We start from the raw sequence: 26,748 nt of genomic DNA, 5'->3' as shown, positions 1-26,748 counted from the left end.
AGAACTTCCATACTGTTTTCCAATTTACAGTCTGTAAATTGGTACATGCTGTAAGTTGGTACTGTACCAATTTACATTCCCACCAACAGTGTAGGAGGGTTCCTTTCTCTCCATACCCTCTGCAGTATTTATCGTTCGCAACTTTTCACGATGACCATTCTGACTAGTGTGAGGTGGGTGTCTCATTATAGTTTTGATTTGTATTTCTCTAATAATCAGTGATGTGCCTCTTCGCCACCTGGATGTCTTTGGAGAAATGTCTATTTAGGTCTCCTGCCCATTTTTCGATTGGCTTGTTTGCTTTTTTGATATTGAGCTGCACGCGCTGTTTGTATATTTTGGAGATCAATTCCTTTTCAGTTCCTTTGCAACTATTTTTTCCCACTCTGTGGGGTGTCTTTTTGTTTTCTTTACGGTCTGCTTTCCTGTGCAAAAGGGTTTAAGTTTAATTAGGTCCCATTTGTTTCTACTGTTATCGCTCTAAAAACGGGTTGAAAAAGATACTGCTGTGCTTTACGTCAAACCGTGTCCTGCCTCTGCTTTCCTCTAAGGAAACAGTGTGCTGTCTTACCTTTAGGTCTTTAAGCAATTTCGAGTTTATTTTTGTCTATGGTGTTAATTTCATTCTTTTACACATAGCTGTCCAGGTTTTCCAGCACTGTTTACGAAGAGACTTTATTTCAAGAATATTGCATATCCTTGCCTGCTTTATCGTGTTAGCTCACCGTATCTGTGTGGATTTATTTCTGGTCTTTCTAGCCTGTTCTGGGGGTGTGTATTTGTTTGGGTACCAGTACTGTACTACACTGACTGTAGCCTTGTAGTCTAGCCTGATCAGGGAGTCTGATTTCCTCCTGCTCCATTTTTCTTTCTCAGGATTTCTTAGGGTATTTGGGGTATTTTGTGTTTTCATATAAATTTTAGAACTTTTTGTTCTAGTTCTGTGAAAAATGCTATTAATAATATAATAGGAATTGCATTCAATCTGTAGATTGCTTTGGGTGGGAATGTTTCTTTTTCTGATCGTTCGCTGTTAATGTATAGATGCAGTGGATTTCTGTGTATTAATTTTGTATCCTGCAACTTTACCACATTCCTTGATGACCACTGGTGGTTTTCTGGTCCCCTATAGTGTCCTGTCATCTGCAAACAGTGAGAGTTTTACTTCTTTTCCAATTTGGATTCCTTTTGTTCTTTTTCTTCTCTGACCGCCACGGCTAGAACTTCCAAGACCATGTTCAGTAAAAGTGGCAGAAGTGGACAGCCTCGTCCCATTCCTTGTCTTAGAGGAGCCGCCTTCAGCTTTTCACTATTGAGTGTGATGTTAGCAGCAGGTTTGTTTCATGTTATTTACTATGTTGCAGTAAGTTCCTTCTATATTCACTTTCTAGAGAGTTTCTATCCTGGATGAATGTTGAATTTGGTCAAAAGTATTCTTCAGTTTCTTACTGTGATGTATCACCCTGACTGTTCTGTGGATATTAAAAAATCCTTGCAACCCTAGGATAAATCCCGCTTATCATGATCCTTTTTAATGTATTGGTGGAATCGGTTTGCCAGTGTTTTGTTGAGGATTTCCGTGTCTACGTTCATCAGTGATGTTGGCCTGTGATTTTCTCTTGTGATATGTCTGCTTTTGCTATTAATATCAGGGTGATGGTGGCCTCACAGAATGACTGGGAGTGTTCGTTGCGCTGCAGTCTTCTGGGGAATTTCAAAAGCATAGGCGTGAGCTCTTCTCTAAATGTTTGACAGAATGCCTGTGACGCCGTCTGGCCCTGCACTTTTGTGTGTTCAGAGCTGTTTAATCAGTTTCAGTTTTGGTACCTGTGCCTGGTCTGTTCATATTTTCCACTTCCTCTGGTTCAGTCCTGGAAGATTGTGCTTTTCTAAGAGGTTGTCCCTTTCTTCCAGGTTCTCCATTCTGTCGGCACACACTTGCCTGTAGTCGTCTCCTGGGATCTTTTTCCTATTTCTGTGGAGTCCAGTGTAACTTAATTTTCATTTCTAATGTTATTGATTTGAGCCTTCTCCTTTTTGTTTCTAGATGATTCTGGCTGAAGATTTATAGATTTTGTTTATCTTCTCAAAGAACCAGTTTTTTTAAAAAATTATTTTTACTATAGTTGCTTTACAATGTTGTGTTTCCGCTGCCCAGCAAAGTGAATCAGCTATATGCATCCGTATATCCCCTCAGTTTTAGATTTCCTTCTCAGTTTAGGTCAGCACAACACTGACTTCCCTGAGCAGTACAGCAGGTTCTTTGCCTCTTTGCCTGTTTTAAATACAGTAGGAAGAGTGAAAGATGCCAAACCCAGCCTCCCAGTTCATCCCACCACACCTCTTCCCTCCTTGGTGTCCATTTCTTCGTTCTCTACTTCTGTGTCTCTATTTCTGTTTTGCAAATAAGACTGTCTATCCCATTTTTCTATATTCCACGTATATATGTGTTTATAAACAATATTTGTTTTTCCTCTTTCTTCCTTCACTCTGTGACAGTCTCTAAGTCCAGCCGGCCTCTATAAATGACCCCCTTTCATTCTTTTTATGACTGATGTTCTACTGTGTATGTACCACGTCTCCCCCCGACCCCCGCCCCCGCATTGGAGTGTAATTGCTTTACAGTGTTGTGTCAGTTTCTGCTGTACAAGAAAGTGAACCAGGAACTTCCCTGCTGGCCCAGTGGTTAAGAATCTGCCTTCAAATGCAAGGGTTCAAGCCCTGGCCAGGAAACTAGGATCCCACGTGTGCCACAGAGTACGGAAGCCCACGAGCTACAATGAACCACAGCGAAGACGCAACAGATAATAATACAAAAAGTGAAGCAGCTGTATCTATCCATACATCCCCTCCGTCCTGAGCCTCCCTCCCAGGCCCCCACCCACCTCTGGGGGTCATCACGGAACACTGAGCTGAGCTCCCTGTTCTATATGGCAGCCTTTCACTGGCTGTTTTATCCATAGTGGTGTATGTGTCAAAGCCACTCTCTCAGTCGTTCAGCCCTGCCCTTCCCTGTGTCCGTAAGTCCATTCTCTGTGTCTGCATCTCTATTCCTGCCCTACAAGTAGGCTCATCGGTACCACTGTCTAGATTCCATATGTGTGCATTAATATAAATACTGTTTCTTTCTGAATTACTTCACTCTATGACAGACTCTAGGTTCATCTGCATCACTACTAATGACTCAATTTTGTTCCTTTTTATAGGTAATATTTCATTGTATAGAGCACCACATCTTTATCCAGTCATCTGTCAGTGGATGTTTAGACTGTTTCCATGTCCTGGCTATTGTAAATAGTGCTGCAGTGTACACTGGGGTACGTGTATCTTTTTGAATTATGGTTTGCTCTGGTTATATGGCCAGCAGTGGGATTGCTGGGTCATGCTGCTGCTAAGTCACTTCAGTCGTGTCCGACTCTGTGTGACCTCATGGACGGCAGCCCACCAGGCTCCCCCGTCCCTGGGATTCTCCAGGCAAGAACACTGGAGAGGGTTGCCATTTCCTTCTCCAACGCATGAAAGTGAAAAGTGAAAGGTGAAAGTGAAGTCGCTCAGTCATATCTGACTCTTAGCGACCCCATGGACTACAGCCTACCAGGTTCCTCCGTCCATAGGATTTTCCAGCCAAGAGTACTGGAGTGGGGTGCCATTGCTGGGTCATGGCCTAGTTCTATTTTTTTTTTTTAATGAACCTTCATAAAAATATACTTTTTTTTTAAGAACCTACTAATGTTTTTAATGACCTTTATACTGTTCTTCATAGTGGCTATATCAGTTTTACGTTCCCACCAAGAGTGCAAGAAGGTTCACTTCTCTCCACACCTTACCCAGCATTTGTTTGTAGATTTTTTAATGATGGCCATTCTGACACATGTGTAGGCACTACCTCATTGTAGCTTTGAACTGCATTTCTCTAATGATTAGTGATGTTATCTTTTCATTGGTGTGTTGACCATCTGAATATCTTCTTTGCAGAAATGTCCATTTAGGTCTCCCACCCATTTTTTGATTGGGTTGTTTCTCTGATATAGAGCTACGTGAGCTGTTTGTATATTTTAGAGACTAATCCTTTGTCAATTGCTTTGTTTGCAAATATTTTCTCCCGTTCTGAGGGGTATCTTTTCATCTTATTTGTGGTTTCTTTTGCTCTGCAAAAAGCTTTTAAGCTTAATTTTGCCCCACTTGTTTATTTTTGTTTTTATTTTCATTACTCTAGGAGATGGGTCAAAAAAGATCTTGGTGCAGTTTGAGTGTTCTGCCTGTGTTTTCCTCTTTAGAGTTTTACAGTGTCTGGCCTTACATTCAGGTCTGTAACCCACTGTGAGTTTGTGAGTGGTGTTACGGAGTGTTCTAAGTTCATTCTTTTACATGGAGCTGCCCAGTTTTCACAGCACCACTTACTGAAGAGACTGTCTTTTCTCCATCGTATACTCCGTGCCTCCTATGTCACGTATGAGGTGCCCAAAGGCCCATGGGTTCATCTCTGGGCATTCTATCCTGTCCCACCGATCTGTATTTCTGTTTTTTGTGCCCGCACTATATTGTCTTGACTGCTGTAGCCTTGTAGTAAACTCTGAAGTCAGGGAGCCTGATCCCTCTAGTTCTGTTTTTCTTTCTCCAGATTGCTTTGGCTGCTTGGGTGTTCTCAATTTCCATACAAATTATTATTTTTTTAAGTGTTGTGAAAAATGCCATGATAATTTGATCAGATTGCAATGACTCTGAAGACTGCGTTGGGTAGTACAGTCATTTTCACAATACTGACTCTTCCAGTCCTAGAACACAGTGTATCTCCCCATCTGTTTGCGTCATCATTTATTTCTTTCATCAGTATCTTACAAAGTTATCTGCGTACCAGTCTTTGCCTCCTTAGGTAGGTTTATTCCTAGGTATTGTATTCTTTTTGTTACAGTGCTAAACTGGGATTTTTTTCCTTAATATCTCTTTCTGATCTTTCATTGTTAGTTACAGGAATGCAAGAGATTTATTAATTTTGTACACTGTGACTTTGTACAAATCATTGATTAGGTCAAGTATTTTTCTGGTGGCATCTTTAGGATTTTCTATGTATAGTATCATGTCATCTGTAAATAGTGACAGTTTTACTACTCCTTTCCCAATGTGGATTCCTTTCCTTTCTTCTCTGATTGCTGTGGCTAGGACTTATTGAATAATGATGGACATATTTGTCTTATTCCTCATCTTAGAGGAAATGCTTTCAGTTTTTCACCTTTGAGAATGATGTTAGCTGTGGGTTTTTCATATATGATCTTTATTATGTTGAGATAGGCTCTCTCTCTATGCCACTTTCTAGAGAGTTTTCTATCATAAATGGCTGTTGAATTTTCTCAAAAGCTTTTTCTGTATCTAATGAGATGATCAGTCCTGAAGTACTGGAGCTTCAGGACTAAAGCTGAAGCCCCAATACTCTGGCCACCTGACATTAAGAGCTGACTCACTGGAAAAGACCCTAATGCTGGGAAAGACTGAAGGCAGGAGAAGGGGAAGACAGAGGATGAGATGGTTGGATGGCATCACCGACTCGATGGGCATGAGTTTGAGCAAACTCCGGGAGATAGTGAAGGACAGGGAAGCCTGGCGTGTTGCAGTTCATGAGGTTGCAGAGTGTCAGACATACCATGTCTGAACAACAACGAGGTGATCATATGGTTTTTATTCTTCAATTTGCTAATATGGTGTATCACACTGGTTGATTTGCACATATTGAAAACTTCTTGCACCTCTGGGATAAATCCCACTTGATCATGATGTACGATACTTTCAATATGTTGTTGGAAATGATTGCTAGTATTGAGGATTTTTGCACACGTGTTTATCAGTGAGATTGTAAATTTGCGTGTGACGTCTTTGTCTGGTTTTGGTATCAGGGTGATAGTGGTGGACTCACAGAATGAGTTTGGGAATGTTCCTCCCTCTGCAGCTCTTTGGAACAGTTTGAGAATGAGAGGTGTTACCTCTGCTCTAAATGTTTGATAGAATTCTCCTGTGAAGCCATCTGGTCCTGGACTTTTGTTTGTGGGAAGCTTTTTCATCACAGTTTCAGTGCTTGCGACTGGTCTGTTCATATTTTCTATTACTTCCTGTCAAAGAACCAGCTTTTAGTTTCACTGACCATCGGTATTGTTTTCTGTGACTCTCTTTATTTCTGCTCTGATCTTTATTTCTTACCTTCAGCTATCTTTGGGTTCGCTTTATTGTTCTTTCTCTGGCTGCTTTAGGTGTAAAGTTCAGTTTTGAGAGTTTTCTTGTTTCCTGAGGTAGGATGGCATTGCTCTAAGCGTCTGTCTTAGAACTGCTTTTGCTGCCTCCCACAGGTTTTGGATGTTTTCACTGTCATTTGTCTGTGGACATTTTTGTATTTATTCTTTGATTTCTTCAAGATACGTTGATTGCTTAGTAACATACTTTTTAGCCTCGATGTACTTGTATATTTTAACATGTTCCTGTAATTGATTTGTAATACTGTAATTAGATTTGTAATATTAGAATGACTTCTACACTAGCATTGTGGTTGGAAAACATGCTTGATGTGATTTCAGTCCCAAGATGTGATCTATCACGGAGAATGTTCTATGTGCCCTTGAGAAGAAAGTGTATTGTTTTGGGATGGAACGTTCTATAAGTAACAATTAGGTCTGTCTGATCTAATGTGTCATTTGAAGCCTGCGTGTCCTTCATAATTTTCTGTCCGTATGATCTGTTTGTGTAAGTGGGGTGTGTTACCGTCAATTCCCCCTTCTGTGGCTGTTAGCATTTGCCTTATATACTGAGGTGTTCTTATGTTAGTAGTTTAGTCGCTAAGTTGTGTCCGACTCTTGCGACCCCATAGACTGTAGCCTGCCAGGATCCTCTGTCCATGGGATTCTCCAGGCAAGAATACTGGAGTGGGTTGCCATTTCCTTCTCCAAGGGATCTTCCCAACCCAGGAACCGAACCTGGGTCTCCTGCATTGCAGGCAGATTCTTTACTGACTGAGCTATGTATATTTCAACTGTTATATCTTTTTCTTGAATTGATCTCCTGATCATTATGCATATCCTTCCTTGTGTAACAATCTTCATTTTAAAGTCTATCTTGTCTGATATAAATATTGCTATTCCAACTTTCTGTTGATTTCCATTTGCATGGAAAACCTTTTTCCATCCCTTCACTTTCAGTCTGTATGTGCCCCTAGGTCTGAAGTGGGCCTCTCACAGATAGCCTATGTACAGGTCTTGTTTTTGTATCCATTCAGCCAGGCTATGTCTTTGGTTGAGGCACTGAACATATAAATATATATGTTCCTAATGCCATTTTCTTAATTGCTTGGGGTTTGTAGGGTTTTTTTCTTCCCTTTATTGTTCTCTTCTCGTGGTTTGATGACCATCTTTAGTGTTGTGTTTGGGTTGCTTTTTTTCCTATGTGTACTCATTCATTGTGGTTTTGCTTGCATTTCCCATGAGCTTTTGATAAAGCAGTCTGCACACATGCATGCACATGCGCGCGCGCACGCACGCGCGCACACACACACACCCACCCCTTTCCTGGTGGCTCAGTCAAGAATCCACCTGTGATGCAAAGACCTGGGTTCGGAAGATCCCCTGGAGAAGAGAATGGCAACCCACTCCACTGTTCTTGCCTAGAGAATTCCACGGACAGAGGAGCCTGGAGGGCTGCAGTTGCAAAGAGTTGGACGTGACTGAGTAACTCACACACTATACATACACACACACAAAGACACACACAGAGACAAGATTGTTTTAAGCTCCTCGTCTCTTAATTTTCAAAAGCAGATCTCATTTCCTACAGTTACTGGTTTGCTGTTAGATTTCCTCTTCGCAGGACTGCACTTCTTGCTTCTGTGTATCCCCTGGTGGGGGAGGTTGGTCCAGAGGCTTGTGCCGTTGTCCCTTGATAGGGGGTTTGGGGGTGGTGCAGTGACCAGAGCCTGCCCTCTGATTGTCGCTGCCCTGGCAGGGGTGGGGTCTGCTCCCCAGCTGTGGGAGTGGAGCCCCGTCACGGGGAGAGAAGCCACTGAGTGTCCCTCCTCAGGAGCTGGTCGCCTGAGAGTGAGCTCTGCTGTGCGAACTCAGCAAGCACTCTGTTGCTGGCACTGCTTTTGGCCCCACCATGACTGTGGGGGTGATTCATATTGTTGGTCACTAGCAACCAGCCCTGGTGACCCCCTGGTGTCCTTTTCACCAGGCCCCGGCGCAGGTGCCCTGACTGAGGTCGCGTCCTGGGACTGCAGTGGTCGTGTACCTGGGCTCGGCCTGGCCCGACCCCTGTGTGTGTGACCAGAGACCGAAGCTGCAGAAGCCAGACCTGTTCCAGCTGCAGGAGTACAATTCCTTGAGGTGTTTCACAGGCGCTCAATTTAGGAAACCAGCAGCAGAGGTGGCTCCGGAGGCTCACCTGTGGTTTCAGTACCCCCTGCAGCTGTTGCTCCCACCGGACCCTGTGCCAGAGCACATGAGCCCACCAGGCAGGAAGGAGCTGGGGCCCAGGGGATCAGGGCGAGCGGGCCCCCCAGGGGGCAGGCAGCTCTGAAACTCCATGTCCCAGCCCCCGTGGGCACCCGTGTCACACTGGGACCACCTGCGTGGCTCTCAGCCCGTTTGCTGGGCTCTTCTCCAAGGCCGCCTTCTGTCCCAGCCCTCCTCTCCTCTTCCTCCTTCGACCTCCTGGCTTTTCAGGGGATCTTTCTTGTCCTCTTAGGTGTCTGAGGCCCTCTGCTAGCTGCCTCCCAGGTCAGTAAATCAGAATCCAGGGGTAGGACTCAGGCACTGATATTTATTAAAGTCCCTCGGATGATACAACAGGGTTAATATCAACCGATTTAACCAGTACAGTCCCCCGACCCCACCCCCAGTCTGGAAATACTTTAAAATGTACAAGCCAGTACTTATCCGGACAAGGTAATTGCCTCTGTATTGGAGCATATATATGAAGGCTTTACAAGATTCAAAAGTTTTTAAATATCAGGTCCATGGGAATACTGACAGTTTCTCATAAGGCTTCATTACAGCACAGAAAACGAATAGTTTAAGCATGTTTCTGGCAGCTCACTTTCTCTTCTTTCCTTTTCACTGTCAAATCATTTTCCAGTGTAATGAAATCTTAGTCTAATAGGGCTGTTGCCTGCTCTTTACCTTTCATGGTCAGACTAGTGCAGAAATATTAGCCCTACGTGAACACACTGCTTCACTGGAAATCAATGGCACCGGGGAAGAATGTGCACCTACTTTATTAAGACTCCGTTCTCCCTCGTGGCTGCGGTATGTGGCCTGGGAAAATTCTACCACAAATGACCAGTACAGTTTTTAAGAAGACTACGAAAGCTAAATCTGAGACAAGTGGGATATTTTATTACTGTGAAATTTTTTTAATTGCAGTATAATTGCTTTACAGTGTTGTTAGTTTCTGCTGTGCAACAATGAATCAACATTTGTATACACACATCGCCCTCCTTGCGCGCCTCCCTCCCACCCCACCATCTCACCGTCTGGGTCGGCATAGAGCACCGAGCTGAGCTCCCTGCGCTAGGCAGTGGCTTCCCGAAGGCCGTTTGACGCATGGTAGTGTCTATGGAGGAGTGGGATCTTTTAATGGCGATGATTAATAACACCTAATGAGGTGGCCCCACTCAGAGTGAGGCCCCGGCAGCCGGCACACACTGAGTCCTCACCTCAGGGCCAGGCACTTGCGAGCCAAGCACCACCTCCTTTATTTTGCAGCAACCTCCTGAAGAAGGGTGCTGATCAACAGCAGCTGTCACACCTACTCAGCACTGCTGTTCTCTCGGAAGCAGTCACGCAGTTAGGTAATGAGTGGGCGTGGCTGTGTTCCGGAGGGGTTGGGTTTCAGCCAAAGGCTGGAGTTTTGGACTCCTGCTGCAGACACTTGCCCAAGGCTAGGAAGGGGCTGAGCCAACGTTCAGTCCAGGTGCTAATGGCTCCAACATCATTCTCTGGTACTTTGACAACCTCTGAAGGACATGCATTAGCCACTCAATTTTCTCCTCAATAGGTTCTCTTTTCTGCTTGCCAGCTCCTCAGAGCATTCACCTTTCTCTTTTCAGAGATGACCTTATGCTCACCTCACATTATTGCCCCCATCACGGCCACCTCCCTGCTCAGGACACCCCAGCAAGCTGAGAGACCAGGCCAGAGCAGCCCTGGAAATGAACAGCCCCTCTGCTCAGGAGGCCGAGCTGACCCTCAGGAAAGCTGGATTTTCCTGGCCGACCTCCTGTGCTTTGTTGAGCAGCCTGTTTTACTCCAGCACTTAGCTGAGGCTCTTCTATATGGAGGCCGTTTTAAAAAAAAAAATTTTTTTTTAATTGGAGGATAATTGGTTTACAATGTTATAGTTTCTGCCATCCATCAACAAGAATCACCCAGCGGTATACCTGTGTCCCCTCCCACCCCTCCGGGTTGTCACAGGGCACCGATTTGCCCTCCTGTGTAACACAGCAGATTCCCACGGGCTATCTGTTTTACATATGGTAATATGTATGTTTCAGTGTTACTCTTTCAATTTGTCCCTCCCTCTCCTTCCCCCACTGTGTCTGAGGCCTCTTTTAGTTCAACTAAAGGCAGGACGGTTGGCTCTGCAGCTCTAAATCCTGGACAGGGACACACACACACATCACCCATGGCTCTCACACGTGTTTCCTGAAGTTCAGAACATTAACTGGCAAAGGCAGCAGTTTTCCCAGCTTGCAGGTCTGGGCTGAAGAACCAGTCACGTCCTTCAGACTCCTGCCTCAATCACCACACCATCCTGGTCTCAGCAAAACAGCATCTGCTACCCTCACCACCGATGCTATTTTTCAAAAGCCTAGAGCTGGTCATTGATTGGACCTGGGGTGCAGGGCTGGCTACATCGTTTGCAGGAGGTAGCCCTAGTGCTAAAGAACCTGCCTGCCAGTGCAGGAGAGGTCAGAGACTGAGGTCCATCCCCGCGTTGGGAATATCCCCTGGAGGAGGGACTGGCACCCTCCAGTATTCCGGTCTGGAGAATCCCATGGACAGAGGAGCCTGGCGGGCTACGGCCCGTGGGGTCGCCAAGAGTCAGACACGACTGAAGAGACTTGGCTGGCAGTGCAAACTGAGAACGCAGGACCCGCGGGTAAGCGCGATCCTCTGTGGGCCGCCCTGGGGTGGGGGACTGGCCCCGGGCAGCCGACTCATTGGCTCGCTGCTGACCTATGGGGTGAAAGGTCCTCAGCCCGGCCAATCGGATGTTTTTCCTCTGGAATTTAAGGGGAAAGACAGAGGCTGCCCGTTGCAAGGAAAAGAAACCAAAGTCATATAAAAGACTTCCCAAGCCTGCTGACAGTTTCTCCCCACACAGCGGCAAGAATGACCTTAAAGTCAAACCCGACGCCATCTTTCCGCCACTTGAAACCACCCGTCCACCCTCGCTCCAAACACGGCCCCGCTCCATCACTCCCTCACGCCACTCCGTACACACTGTGCCTTTTTGTTTCCTGAACAGACCGAGCTTGTTCAAGGTACATGAGTCACACAGGCGGTTTCCTCTGCTCCCCCCCAGCCTCCCTCTTCCTTCTCAGCTCTTAAAGGTCAGCGGCCGAGAGGCCCTCCCGCTGCACCTGGCTGAAGGAGGTCCTCCGGTCAGCCCCCTGCGTTTGAGCCCCTCCGTGTGCAATTGTTTATTTTTGTTGGTCTGTGTACACGTTTGCTCTCTGCCTCCCTCGCAGAATTTCAGCTCTTGGGGAGGCGGAGCCTTGCTTGCGCACTTCATCTCTACCACCCTACCTGGTAAATTACAGGAACTCCAACATACTGTAGGATAAATGAATAATTGTGTGATTGTGTACTTTCTCAACGGTCGCTCCTGTTACCCAGGAACCTTTTGGTTTTGTGTGTTTGTTTTGAATCTGGGCACACTATTGAATTTCCTCATTAGCTTCAAATGCTTTTCTGTTAATCCATTTGGGAATTCTGGGTATAGATAGTGATATCTTACAAAGATATTAATTCTGCCCTCTCCCAAAGTTATATAATTTGTTTCTATTTCCTGTCTCGTTGCTTTGGTGCCATAGTTAGTTGATTTCAAGGCAGTGTGATGAAAATTACCAAGCTCTGGGGGCATACAGGAACTAACAGCAGGACGACCAGCTGAGGAGTGGAAGCACTTATTTTATGCATGGTGTGATAATGGCCTGTGCTGAAGACATAGGAAGGAAAGAGTGGCTGGCAATTACTCAGATAAAGGAGTGGTGAGACTTGATAATGGGAAAAGGCAGAAGAAAGGGGGGAAATTCTCCGAACTCCAATCTGAGTCAAGATACTCTTAATGCATTGGCTCCCAGACAACTTAATCTCAGACTAAGAGAATATCCACATTTTTTAAAGGAGGAAGGAGTTGATACAGCCAACTGTTTGTCTAGTGCCCATTTTTAACTACCACAGTCATTTTTTAAGGCCCCTCAAATTAAGGATATACCTGAAAATCAATAGCCTCATGAAAAAGGAAGCGGGAAAATTAGAATACTCATTGTAGAAAACGGTTTTGGGAATTGAAGAAAATTGGCAACCACGGCTCCAGGCTCTGACACAGTCTGTCTACATCCAAAATATAACAGTTTTCCCAGCATCTTACAAAGGGGGTCTCACTTAGTCATCCTAACAGCACCATGTAGTAGGTAACACGCCAAACGTGAGTCTGGAGCGCCACCATGGGCAGAGCTTTGAGGCCCACATTCCCTGACACATCACCTTGCAACTGACAGCCCATCAAACCCTCTGCTCCTGTTTTCTCCACCCCACCCCCTGAACCTATTGCCCACCTCTAGGTTCTTGCACAGACCTCCATCCCAGTCTAGTTTACTTGGAGAACTGCTGTTCATCAAGCAGAGAATGGCGTTCATCCTCTTCCTAGAGGTAGGGAAGAAGTAAAGGCCTGTCCACAGGCAACACGGTGCTTGGTGTGGTGAAAGTCACATAATATAAATGTACTATTTTAACCATACTTACCTGTACAGTTCAGACGCACTAAGTACATCCCCACTGTGTGCAACGGCCACCATCATCCATCGCCTGAATTTCTCACCTTCATAATCTGAAACTCTGTCCCCAGTCCCCACCCACCCAGCCCCTGGAATCAACCAGTGCACTTGCTATGAATTTGACTATTCTAGCTCTCTCACAGGGAAAATCAAACAGTCTATGTCTGTACCTCATGTATACTGGAATGCATTAAGGTTGAGATTTTCCCTATAAACGGATTGTACTTCTCTTTCCCCCTGTGCTGCATACACAGTAGTACAGTAGTGTAAATATGTCTGGGGGGGATGAATCGGGAGAGTGGGGTAGACACATACACACACTATGGCTGGTGGTGTCTGAAGAGGGGAGCCAGAGCCTGGTGTGCGCAGCGCAGACACGCCCCCTCAGCTCCAACGTGGAGCCCACAGGCCCTAAGGCACCGGTTCCCCGAGACCAACCTCCCTGAGCCTCAGTTTCCTCATCTGTACAACCTCAAGGGTTTCACGATCAATTACCACGCCAGACACTGCCATGCCTAGTGTGTAGCAGAGGCTCTGCCTCAGAAAAACAGGACTCATGAAGAGGTCAGAACCAGGGCCTAAAGTTTCACTCAAAATAGCCAGCCTGGGTCATTCTCTAGAGGAATTTTAAGTCTCTCTCTCACACACACATGCACGCGCACACACCCCACACACTCTTCTCTCTCACCTTCACCCTCACAGTTGCTTAGTTGAGGGCATTTCAAGGATATGGAGCCCACCTGGAGAGAAGTGAGCCCTTCTGCCAAATTTCAAATGCACTGACATTTCAAGCTACTGTGGTGGAACTGAGGCCATGAAGAAGGCAGACATCTGCATTCAAGATGACAACCATCCCTCTGTAATTAGACATGGCAGTCCTGGGATTTCATACCCTTCTCTTTGATCTGCAGAAACTGAAAAGCTGGACACGTCTGTGAGGAAACTACAGACAGGAAAATAAGGGGTGATGTTTTCTTTATCACTGCATTTATCCAAATTACCGTTAACAAGTACACATTGCTCTTTTTATATATCTTGTCTTTCTCTGATACAAGCTCCCTGAGAAACAGAAACTCAAACAGAATTCCTCTTATAGGAGGAAAAAATTTTTCCTTAAAGGTCAAAAACATTTGCACATGTCAACCCATGTACTTTGTAACCCAGGACCACTTTTCAGCCATGATCCCCAATCCCTACACCCTGGGCACAGGCTATCTATTTTATTGTCACAAATGAGGAAACCTAGGCTCGGAAAGTCAGGTAGCTTCCCCAGGGTTGCATGGTGGTTAAGATCCATCAAACACCAAAAGCCTTGCCCTTCAACTGTGCTGCGAGAATGGCTGAGGCTGTGGGCCCATCTGACCAGCTCCCCCGTCCCTGCCACGAGAATGGCTGAGGCTGTGGGCCCATCTGACCAGCTCCCCCGTCCCTGCTGTGTTGTTTCTACAGCCTCCATGTACTCTGAGATCCAGAGGGAGCGGGCCGACATCGGAGGCCTGATGGCCCGGCCAGAACACAGAGAATGGAACCCAGAGCTCATCAAGCCCAAGAAGCTGCTGAACCCCGTGAAGGCCTCCCGGAACCACCAGGAGATGCACCGCGAGCTGCTCATGAACCACAGGAGGTGGGAGAGGAGCCCCCTGTGAAAGGCCGGCCTGGTAGTCACCCTGGGGCTCTGACAGACAGGGCAGGTCTGAGGGTGCCCCATGTGGTCAGCGGAGAAGGCAGTGGCACCCCACTCCAGTACTCTTGCCTGGAAAATCCCATGGACGGAGGAGCCTGGTAGGCTGCAGTCCATGGGGTCGCGAAGAGTCGGACACGACTGAGCGACTTGACTTTCACTTTTCACTTTCATGCATTGGAGAAGGAAATGGCAACCCACTCCAGTGTTCTTGCCTAGAGAATCCCAGGGATGGGGGAGCCTGGTGGGCTGCCGTCTATGGGGTCACACAGAGTCAGACACAACTGACGCGACTTAGCAGCAGCATGTGGTCAGCAGCACACACTGTGGAGGTCCAGCAGCCCCGTGACCCCGCCTAGTCAGCCACGGGTGCCTGCTCTCCATGTGCGTCGGCTACATGGATGCCCTGTGCCCAGACCGGGGGGCACACAGAGGAATGGGACCCAGTTCCTGCCCTCACAGAGGAGACCAACGTTTGACCAGATGGTGGGACGGGTGCTTTGAGGGAGGCACGAATGGCCTGCGACCCCAGTGGAGCCACCAGCCTGGGCTCCAAGGACGAAGTGATGCCTCAGCTAGGGCTGGAAGAGTGGGTGGGAGTCAGCCAGGCTCGGAGGTGGGTACTGGCCGTGATCAGCCGATGGATGAGAATGAGAGTGCAGAGGAACCTGGAGGAGCTCAGAGAGAGTGAAGAATGGGGGGCTGTGAAGGGTCCCAGTGCTGGCTGTCACCGTGGTAGAGGAGGGACGAGTGGAGCAGGCAGGCCAGGAGCATGCAGTGGGCAAGGCTGGCTGGAGGTGTCGGGCCTGGGACTACTGGGTTACTGAGGGACTGTGGTGAAGGGCAGGCTTCCCAGCTGGCACAGGGGTAAACAACCTGCCTGACAATGCAGGAGACACAAGAGAGGCAGGTTTGATCCCTGGGTCAGGAAGATCCCCTGCAGGAAGAAAGGGTAACCCACTCCAGTATTCTTATCTGGAAAAATCCCATGGACGGAGAAGCCTAGCAGGCTACAGTCCATGGGGTTGCAAAAATAGTCACACACGACTGAGGCAACTGAGCATGCATGGGGAAGGGAGAGGGAGGCTGAGCGTCCCTCCCTTCCCAAGAAGGCCTCTATTCAGCAGCACCAGGACGCAGGTTGCAAAGCCTCCGCAGCTCCTTCTAGTGGTGGCTTTTGGTATTGACGACGGCTGTGATTGTCCTTATTTTCAACTAACATACTGTCCCAGCAGATCTCATTTTTCATCCATGTTGTCCTCCTGCCCGTTGGTTACACTAGTCTCTCTGTATCCACCGAGACTGGTTAGGGCCCCTCAACAGAACCCAAAAACTCAAGGCCCTTGTATAAAGTGGCATTGCACAAGCCCGCCCTCGGTATCCACGAATTCAATCTGTGGAAACGGAGGGTTGACTGTGTATTGGAAGTACTTCGTCAAGATCCCCAGTTTAAAAAACAGAAGCCTAAAGACAAATCAGGGTGAATGTTTGCAGTATAAATGACAAAAATATGTATATTATCTCTTACAAATCCATAAAGTAAAAATGAACAGAAGGTACAGTTAATTCACAGAATAAATGAAAGTAGCTGGCACCCATCTCCAAGCTGCTCCACCAGACCCTGCAATACAAGAAGACTGGACAGTAAGGAGAAATAGATGCTCTTAAATACTGTTGACAAAAGTTATAAATTGGATAACCTTTTCTAAGGAGCAGATGGGAACATATAACCAAAAATCTTTGAAGATTTTGCCTGACCCAGCAATTCTACCTCTAGAAACTTACCCTGAGAAAATAACCAGTAATATCCTACAGCCTGGTCTCTGCGCTCAGACAGGCCCGGGTACAGATCCCCCTTCAGTCTGTTCACACCTGTGACGTGGACTGGAGTCTTAAGTCTAGGGGTCCCCCTTCCCTGTACCCTGGAACAGAAATGCTTGCCCATCCCCGGGCTACCAGACTGCACGAGGTACTGGCTGATGTCAGTGCAGGCTGCAGCCCTGGGTGCAGGGCGGTGGGAGTCTCCTAACGCGGCCCCCCCCCCCCCCCCACCAGGGGCCTGGGCGTGGACAGCAAGCCGGAGCTGCAGCGCGTCCTGGAACACCGCCGGCGGAACCAGCTCATCAAGAAGAAGAAGGAGGAGCTGGAGGCCAAGCGGCTGCAGTGCCCCTTTGAGCAGGAGCTGCTGAGACGGCAGCAGAGGCTGAACCAGGTGGGTGGGGCCCCAGCCCCAGCTTCCTCCAAGACTACCCGCTGGCCCAGGGAGGCGCTACGCCCGCAGTCACAGCTGACGAGGAGGCGGAGCCAGACGAGGACTGGACCCAGGGTCCACCCCTGGCCTGCATCCTCACTCGGCCACTCCCTTCGCTGTGTGACTTGGGTTCAGAGAGGGAACACACTGGTCCAGTTTTCTCATTGGCCCCATCTATTGCACGCTGATTCTGATTATCTTCTCACAGCTGCCCTGTGAGCCCAGTGGAGTTACCATTTGAGAAACGAGGAACCTAGGGCTCAGCTGAGGTCCGCAATTTGAAGCGGGCTTCCTGGGGAGAACAGTCCCGTGCTGTGTCCCCTCAGCTTCCAAGCTGGTGGCAGAACTGATCCTGGTTGTTTTCCCCAGAGAGGACCCTGGGTCCAAACCCAGTGGCTTTTGAGTGGGAATCTCCCTAGCCCACCCACCTCACATCTCTGCTTCTCTTTCCTTCAGCTGGAGAAACCACCAGAAAAGGAAGAGGACCATGCCCCTGAGTTTATTAAAGTCAGGGAAAACCTGCGGAGAGTCACCACTTTTACCAGTGGGGAGAGGGCGCTGTAGAGCTGGCTCCGGAGCCCCAGCGCCCCCACCAGCCCGCCCCGGCCCCCACCGTGCCCCTCCAGCCATCCTGTACCTGGCAGCCCTGGCCCCTAGACTCGGCTCTGCAGTGTTCCTGCTCGCTCCTGGAAAAACGCGTCGCCCCAGAGGGCCGCCCCGCACCTGACCCCCAGGAGATGGGGATCGTGAATGCAGGCTTCTCCTTCTAGCACTCATCGCTCCTGCTCCCAGAAGCAGCCGCTGCTGAAGGAACTTCCCCAGGCTCCCTCCTTGAGGAGCTGCTGAGCCCTGCCAAGATGCTTCAGGCAGAGCTGAGAAGGGACAGGTGCCTTTCTGGCCCCATGGGGCCCTGCTTCTCTGGACAGCCCTGGTCTCAGAGAGCTGCCCTATGTGGCCTCTGCAGCCAGGTGTGGGGCAGCTAAGCAGAGCATCGTGGGGGCACCTACCCTGAAAGCCTGAGGGGACAATGGTCTGTCCAAGGTAGACGCACACTAACAAAGACAGCTTTGGATGGTCTGCCAGCCTCTCCCCACCCCTTCACCTTTATTCCCTCCACACCACCCGCCTACACCCTGTAACCACAGCAGCCCAGGGCTGCAGCGGCTCCGCTTCTGGAAGTTAGAACAGTGCTGCTTGAACTTTACTGTGCCTATAAATTACTAGGGCCCTTTGCTGGAAGACGGCTTCTGATCCCGCAGGTTGGGGTGAGAGCTGAGAATCTTGTTTCTAACAAGCTCCTGGACTGCCGCTCTGAGGCCCACACTGTCCCTGGCAAGGCTGTAGCATCCAGGGGTGGCGAATAAAAGCCCTCCCAGCTCCCGTGACCCCTGTCCTGGAGATTCCCATCCGCCTCCACAGCCCCAAGGCGCTCTTTATTTTCCTCCCACCCCAGGAGCCCGGGAACACCCCGAGCTAGGAAACGGTGTTGGTTATGGGACCAGAGATGCATATGATTGCCAATATGCCTTTTTCACCACACGGATGCAATTCTAGCCAAAAAAACTCACAAAACTTTTTTAAAAGAATCTTTCCCCAAAGCCTACAAAAAGCAAATAATATAGTGATTTTCAACAAGCTTTGGAAAACATAAGAAACCAGTTTGAAGACCCCAGCCCCACCCTGCGACACTGGCTCCACTGAGTGCGCCTGAGGCCCACGCCCGACTCGGATTCTGTCCCTGGGGCCAACTCCGTGGACTCACTCACCCATTCTTTCTGAGAACTCGCCTCCCAACACGGACCAAATGTTTGAACTTTCGCTCCTGTCCCATATTTAAAGATCTGGAGACCCACCAGGCCTTTTCCTTTTCCCCTGAAGAATAAAACCCCTGCCCCATACCTCAGTCAGTAAAGAATCCACCTGCAATGTGGGAGACCTAGGTTCAATTCCTGGGGAGACCTGGGTTCAATCCTGGGTCGGGAAGCTCCCCTGGAGAAGGAAATGGCAACTCACTCCAGTATTCTTGCCTGGAGAATCCCATGGTCACAGGAGCCTGGCGGGCTATAGTTCATGGGATCGCAAGAGTCAGACACAACTTAGTGTTTTCTTTCCCTGCCTTTGTAAACCCATCATTCAAGGTAACAGGGCTCCAGTAGAAAAGCATTTCCTTTTACCCCCAACCCTGCCCACCAAGACTGTTGGGCAGAGCTGCCGCTGGGATGCAGTCTGGTAACTGGACCAAAGGTGGGAGAGAAGGGACCGCCCTGGTGTTACTCCTACCACCAGAGACATCGTCCTTCTCCTGCGTGTGCTGAGGGGCGTGAATAGACATGCTGCGTGTGGGGAGGGACAAAGAGGCTCTGAAAGGTTCTTGAATGTGACCATTTTGGTGAGAAGGAGGGAATGCTATTTTACATGTCTGTCTGGCAAGGGTCATGCTAAAAATGCACAACCCCTGAGTAAAGACCACCACTTCCCCAAAGAAGTCGCCCCCTGTCGTTCAGACATGTGAGGAGAACGAGACTGAGCGTCTAGGGTGGAGGAGCCCCCAAGGGAATGCCTGGGGGTTCACTGTGGGCCCCAGGGTGCTGCACGGGGGCAGCAGGGCATGGAGACAAAGCCCTGGAGAATCAGAACAGACCGCGAGTGCCACGGCATCCCCGGAGCCTGGCAGACACCCCTGTTCCCGCCCAGGGCTCCGTCCCCACTCCTCCTCTCTGGCCCTCTCCAGGGGTGACCACATGACCAGGTACGGCCCGCGACATTTACAATGAAGGGGCTCCTGAAAAGCTTGTTTTTCTGATGAGAGAGACAGATTGGGTAACACGCCCTTGCCCCTCCCTTCGTTGAGGGTGGGACACCTGGAGCCGCAGCAGCCATGTTGCTACCATGAGAAAATGGCCAAGAGAATCTCCGAGAAGGGCCTGACTGTCATGTGACCAAGCCGATGCCGGCAGCCATCCTCCTCCGGGGTTCTTGTAAATACAAATAAATCCCCTTGTTTACGCTACTGTTGGTCGGCCTCTATTCTGTGGAAAAACATTCCTAACAGAAGCCCAGCTCGGTGGCCCAAAGTTACCTGCAGCCTGTCCTGAAAGTCAGATTCCTCTCTGTCACCAGAAACCTACTGGATCAGGAGCCCCAGCGACAGTGCCGCGGACCTGTTTCTGCACCTCTGCCGGGCAGCCTACACGGCACGGGTCTGCGAACAGCTGCCTGGGCATCACCGACTCACACATCCTAAGTATGTGTCAAGACTATGCCCCGTGGCAGGCGACGTGCCACATGTGGGGGACTCCACCTGCTCCTGTTCTCCCTGCTTGGGGTCCCGCCCCCCACAGCCTGTAACAGAGCAGCTGAAATGTTAAAAGTCCTGGTAAAATCTAAGGCAGGTCGTGTCGCTCGTCTGGCTCCCAGTCGAGTCCTTCCTGTGACCTAGAAGGCCCTGTGCGTCCTGCTCGCTCCCTCCCCTCTGCCCCACTTCCCACCGCCCTCCCCTTCCTCCCCCAGCTTCAGCCAGGCCTTCCCTCCCAGAGCCACACAGCGCACTCCCTCGCATTCGGGTCTTTGTCATGCTCTTCCTAAACTGGGTCCCCTTCGTCACCCTTGCTAGAATCTCAACATCTCTGACACTCTTCCTGTCCCTTCTTTCCCTCCTTGCCACTTATCCACATCTACCATGTATTTCACTTCCCTTGTTTGTCTCTCCTAAAGATAACGCTGGCTCCACGAGGGCAGAGATTTATGTCTGTCTTGTTTACGGCTGAATCTCAAATGGCCATCCTCCTTCCCTGCCAGCAGGTGGCCTCCCTGGTGCCACTCTGGCAGCTGGCCCCAGGGAAAAGAGCCCCAGCCCTCCCGCTCTCGGCTCAGAGAATAGGTACTGGCCACTGAGGGCACAGGGCACACAACAGGTGCTCAGTACATGGCTGCTGAGTGAAAGAGGAGAACCCCCTTCCTCCTCCCCCCTGCTTTTGCCGCAACACCTCCAGCCTCCTCCCAGGTGCAGGGTGCAGCCCCTCTCCTCACCAGCACCTGCCTCCGCCATGCTGACCCTCGCCGAGCTGTCAGTTTGGTCCAGAAGCTCTCCTCTGGCTTCCTGGGCTTCTGTCGGCACACGTGGGTCCTACCAGCACTTGTACCTTCAGGATGCACGTTGGAGCTGCGTGGCTCCCAACACTCCACTTGCTGGGCCCTCACAGAGTTAGGTCATCCCTGAAGGCAAAGGTCAGGCATCACCCTGTCCTAGAGATCTTGGAGAAGGAGAGGCCAGAGGCTGTAGCTGAGACGGCAAACCGTGCCCTCAACGGGGAGCCAAGAGCAGCGAGCCCTGTTTGCGCTGAGGCCACTCACACCCACCAGACCACAAGTCCTGGACTGGGTCTGAGGCACCCTCTTCGATGGCAGACCGGCTGTGGCGCTGGTGGTAAAGAATCTGTCTGCCAATGCAAGAGACACAAGAGCTAAGGGCTTGATCCCTGGGTCGGGAAGATCTGGAGGAGGGAATGGCAACTCCAGTATTCTCACCTGGAAAATCCCATGGACAGAGGAGCCTGGCGGCTACAGTTGCAAAGAGTTGATTCAACTGAGCGCGCGCACACACACACACACACACACGCACACACACACACACACACCCACCCACTAAACACAAAACCTGGGGGGCTGACCTGGTGCTTCAGTGGCTAAGACTCCACACTCCCAATGCAGACTGCCCAGGTTCAACCCCTTGTAAGGGAACTGCACAATTAAGACCCGGAGCAAGCAAAGAAATATTGAAAAAGAGAAGAAAGAAAAAAAAAAAACTCGGGAGAGAGATGGGAGACCTCAGGAGGTGAAGGGACGCATCCCGCCTGGTTTACAAGCCGAACTCACCACACTTGACATTACACAGATTCCAGGCCTCATGAGAGCAAGGACCACCTGACTGCTCTCCCTTACCAGTCCCAAACAGGGCTCTGCACACAGTACGTGTTCACAAAAGCTGTGACTAGCCATCATTTATGATTATCCACACACAGTATCCGTACTGTGACTGCATTTATGGACAGCCAGCAAGGTCACCACCCGTAACAATCTGGTGTCATCCTCCCTGTTGTGCAGATGAAGAAACCAAGGTGCAGGTAAGCTCAAAGACCTGACTGTTGTTGTTGTTCAGTCGTGTCTGACTCTTTGTGGCCCCATGGACTGTAGCACACCAGGCTTCCCTGTCCTTCACCATCTCCCAGAGCTTGCTCAAACTCACATTCATTGAGTTGGACCTGATAGAAGTCACAAAACACTCCCTGGTGGGGCAGACGAGACTCACAGCCATCTTTCTGAGACGCCTACAGCTTTCCCACTACAGCCAGGCCGTGATCCTAGAAAGGGCTCACAGGGGGCCCCGTGCCATCCTTCCTGGCACAGGATTCAGGAACCAAGCTCACCTTCCATTGGCCCCTCTGACCTACAGACGCAGGCCAGCGTACAGCGACCTGAGTCCTGCGGTGAGGAATGTGTGCAGAGTGTAGACATGGTCCCACCCCCAGTACACACCCTTGCTCTGCAGCCAGCCAGTCTCTGGGTCCGACCAGCGGGCTAACATCTGCCATCACGGCGGGATTCCCGTCCCCTTGCAGAACCAGACCTGTGACTGAGCAGTGGCCTAAGCCGTTTGATGTTCTCATCAACCAACCCCAAACCCCCTATGACAGCGGGCCTTGTTGTATAGCGCCCCCTTTTGCTGGGTCTCTTGAGAACAGAGCCCTCTCATCCCTGTGGTTGCTGTCCTCACCTCAGCCCGCGCTGATGATCAGCTGGCATTCCCCCGGAGAGGACGAGGGGCTGGGCTGTTCTCCAGTACTGGCCCCCTCCCTAACTCTGCCCATCCATTTCCCAGAAAGTACTTGCCTGGGGAGAGGCCCTGGCAACCCCTGGCTGCTGGGCAACGGCTAAGCTAGCCGGCTTCCCCCTCCAAGGGAGGGCTTCCCCCGGGCCCAGGGCACCCAGCTCTCCCTGTGTGTGCCTGAACTGAACTGCTCACTTCCCCCTGCAAGGTCAGCACCAGGCTTGCGCTGTAAACAGGGTTAGTTCTGGGCCCACCTCTGGACTCAAGCTCTGCCAATCACTACTTGCCACAAGTCTGGGCAACCCAACGGAACCATATTTTCCACAGCTGTGACACAGGCAATGAGACCTGTACGCACTGAACATTTAGTGTCTGTGCCAGGGACTAGGCTAAATGCTCTGTGTGAGGACTGTCCTTACCTCCACTCTACAGGAGAATCCAAGGTTTAGAGGCAAAGCTACCGCACAAAAGCACACCGCCAGCAGGTGGCGGGAGCGAGCCGTGAACCCTCTACCCCGCCCTCCCCGGCCCGCGCTGCCTGCGCGTCTTTCTGGCATTAACAGCATCTGCGGAGAGAGGCTACAGGACAACGCTCTGCAAAGCACCCACAATCCAGCCTTCCCATCTGTTGCCAGAAACATCCGGCAAGCCTACAGAGGCCAAATGGCCTTCCTCCTTCCTTCTCTCGCAGCAGGTGGCCCAGCCCAAACCAATCTGAGAAGGAAGAGCAGGCTGGGGACCAGAATCCCAGCCCCATCCCATTCACAGCTTTGAGATCAGATCATCCAAACGGGCACAGGAGTCCCCATGCCTGCTCCTGGCCCAGGGAGCTCAGCGAAGGAGCAGGAAAGAGGAAAACATGCCTTAAGCACCTACTATACGCCTGGCAGCTCTTAGAACACAAGAGAATAGACACAGGGTAGTGTGCCCAGGGCCTGGCACATTTCACGGGGTGGAAGGTCCTCCTGCCCCCATTTCTGTCGCCCCTTCTTGGGAAACCGTGACGGGCGCTGTTAAGAGTCCAGGCCGCAGACAGACTTTGGACTTGGAGGTGGCACAGGCGACCTGGTTCTGCCGTTTGTCAGACGGGCGGTGACCCTGACACCTCACTTAGCATCTCTGAGTTTCTCATCAGTTAAATGAGGGCTCCAGGAGTGCCAGTCTCACAGGCTGCTAAGAGGAATGAATTGACTAACAAAGTGTTCATCAGGTGCAGGCGCGTGGCCGGCACTCAAGGAAAGGTAATTATCGTCCTCCTTGTCAACAGTCGCACTCCGTCACATCTGGCCCTGACCAGACCCCTCCAAGCTCTACCTCCGCTGGTTCACTCCTCTCAGTCCCTTAGCTAGTCTGGCACCTACCCCTCCCTCATGGTTGGCCACCACCCCAAGACCCTCCACGCTGCTCCCAGACCCCTCTTTCGGGGAAGGCATCATCCACACCTTCTCACACCTCAATGTAAATAAGGGACGTTCTGAAAGAAACACCTCACCAGTACTCTCCGAAGTCTCAAGGTCATAAAAGATAAAGAGAGACTGAGGAACTGTACCAACTGGAGGAGACAGGACAAACAAACGCGGTGTGGGATCCTGAAACAGGAAAAGGGTATGAGCGGGAAACCTGGCAAAATTCAGTGCGCAGGAAGAATGAAGTCGGCAGGATTTCAAACCTTGCACGTTCCAGAGAGCACTGACCCCTGACGGCTCCTGAGAGATCCCCTCTAAGCTCTCAGAACCTCTGTCACCTGGGCTGGGCCGTGCCAGGCAGTCCCCACTAACAGTGTGATTTCTGTGTGGCCGTGGGTTATGCTGGATCACGGTTTCTGGACGGGATGGAGACAGAGGAACTGACATGAGCCACACCAACCTGCCACGGTTCTGGGACGCGTGCACTGTAACCCTGGACACAAAGGCTGCGCTGAGCTCACCTGGGCGTAGGTTGTGTGTGCGTGCTGCCGCACAGGGAGAATAAATGCTGTCCACACGACTCAGCCAGGCTGGACCACTGGAAGGCTGCACCTGCTCTCTCCTGGACTCCGCCCTGCATGCCTTTTCCTTGGCTGATTTTAATCTCTATCCTTTTGCAGTAAAAAACCATGATCACGAATAAAATAGCTATCCTGAGTTCTGAGTCCTGCAAGCAAATCACTGAACCAGCAGGTGAACTTGGGGACCTTCCAACACCCTCAAGTAAGTTCTTTTGTTGTTTTTGCAGTTTGTTTGTTTTTAATTATGAAAGTATGATACCACATTTGCAGGAGATGCGGAAGATACAGAACAAAGTTACATGTAGTTCCACTCAACTAAGTTCTGAACATTAATCAACAGTAGCTCCTTGTGGTATTTTCTTGTTTTCCATAATTACACTACAGTTATGTAAAATGTTAACATTAGAGGGAGCTGGGTGAAAGGCATATAGAACCTCTACTAGATTTTTGTAACCTTCTGAAAGTCTAAAGTCATTTTGAAACAGAAAGTTAAAAACAAAGAATAGGGAAACATGAAATGATACCTGTTGAAGCTGACTGTCAGGTACATCTGGAATCATTATATTGCTCTCTCCACTTGTGCACAGGTTTTTAATTTTTTGTAATAAAAAAAATTTTCTTTTAACTAGAGGAGTCAATAGTTTGGTGCAACAAACTGAAAGAATCCCATCTAAAACATACAAAGCAGAGTCAACAGCAAAGTCGATAAGGAAACCATTGAAACACAGAATTCACTCAACAGTAGAGGAACGCGCATTCTGCCCGCCCCCATCTCCCACCCCGCCCCAGCAGCAGCTGCACGACAGCGGGCCCAGGTGAGCGTCCCCAGCCCAGCGCACGCTGCACCGGGCAGGTGTACACTGCCCTGCACACCCCCACCCCCACCCCGCGCTGCAGTCCTGCCACGGCCAGCAGGCTGTGCAGCCCACAGGAGGGACACCCCCTGAGTGTCCACTGTGCATCTGAGACCCACGAATCATCTACACAAGAGTACTCCTTCAAGACTGGGAGAGGCAGCTGTTCTGAAAAATACATCCAGACAAACACAGACAGATAAAATGAAACAGAGGAACATGTTCCCAACCAAAGAACAAGATAAATCCCTCAAAAAAGACCTTAATAAGATGGAGGTAAACAATCTACCTGATAAACAGTTCAAAGTAATAATCATTAAGGTGCTCACCAATCTCAGGAGGAGAAAGGAGGAACACAGCAAGAAGTTCAACACAGACAAAGTATAACAAAGTACCAAAGAGAAGTTACAAATGAACTGAAAAGTACACTGGAGGGCTGGCAGCAGACGGGATGAAGTAGGAAATGGACCAGGGAGCTGGGAGACAATGCAAAGGAAATGATCTGGAAAGAGCAGCAAAACGGAAAATAAATTTTAAAAGTGAAGAGGCCTTAAAGGACTTCAAGGAAAACATCAAGTAGAATAACATTTCCATTAAAGAGGCCCCAGAAGAAGAGAAAGGACCAGAAAAAATATATGAAGAAGTAATGGTTCTTCAAATGGTTAGGTTCAACTTCCCTAACCTGAGGAAGGAAACAGACATCCAGGTTCGGGAAGCTCAGAGATTTCCAAGGAAGAGAAACCCCATGAGAACCCAGACCAAGACACTATACAACTGAAATGGTGAAAGTTAAGGAGAAAGGAAGAATAAAAGCAGCAAGAGAAAAACAACTTATTATAAAGCTTTAGCAGATTTTCCAGCAGAAAATTTATACACCAGAATGGACTGGCTGAAAGAGGGGGAAAAAAAAAATCCAACCAAGAATTCTCTGCCTGGAAAGGTTATCATTCAGAATTGAAGGAGAGAGTAAAAGTTCTCCAGATAAGCAAAAGCTAAAGGAGTTTATGACCACTAAACCAGCCTTACAAGAAATCTTAAAATAACTTCTTCAGGCTGAAAAGAAAAGGTACTGATTAATAAGAAAACATATGAAAGTAAAATTCTCATTGGAA

The 26,748-nt window shown here is 49.4% G+C and overlaps 1 protein-coding gene across 7 annotated transcripts in view; it reads left to right on the top strand.

Annotated features, from left to right (window-relative positions):
• The window catches only part of FAM107A (family with sequence similarity 107 member A), a 36,174-nt gene extending 16,203 nt beyond the window's left edge, over nucleotides 1-19,971 (top strand). For 5 of the 7 annotated variants that reach the window (XM_052649853.1, XM_052649844.1, XM_052649770.1 and 2 more), the window contains 3 exons: nucleotides 14,486-14,660; nucleotides 16,773-16,929; nucleotides 17,425-19,971. In XM_052649853.1, the coding sequence (XP_052505813.1) occupies nucleotides 14,486-14,660; nucleotides 16,773-16,929; nucleotides 17,425-17,532 (440 nt within the window). In that variant the 3' untranslated portion in view covers nucleotides 17,533-19,971. Of the gene's footprint in view, nucleotides 1-3,216; nucleotides 3,318-9,786; nucleotides 9,824-14,485; nucleotides 14,661-16,772; nucleotides 16,930-17,424 lie in introns of those variants that run through there. The other 2 variants (XM_052649860.1, XM_052649924.1) reach the window with 2 other exon arrangements.
• The last annotated feature ends 6,777 nt before the right edge of the window (nucleotides 19,972-26,748 follow it).

The sequence above is a fragment of the Budorcas taxicolor genome, chromosome 1, assembly GCF_023091745.1.
Source record: "Budorcas taxicolor isolate Tak-1 chromosome 1, Takin1.1, whole genome shotgun sequence".
NCBI lineage: Eukaryota > Metazoa > Chordata > Mammalia > Artiodactyla > Bovidae > Budorcas > Budorcas taxicolor.
This window is presented reverse-complemented; position numbering and strand designations above follow the sequence as displayed.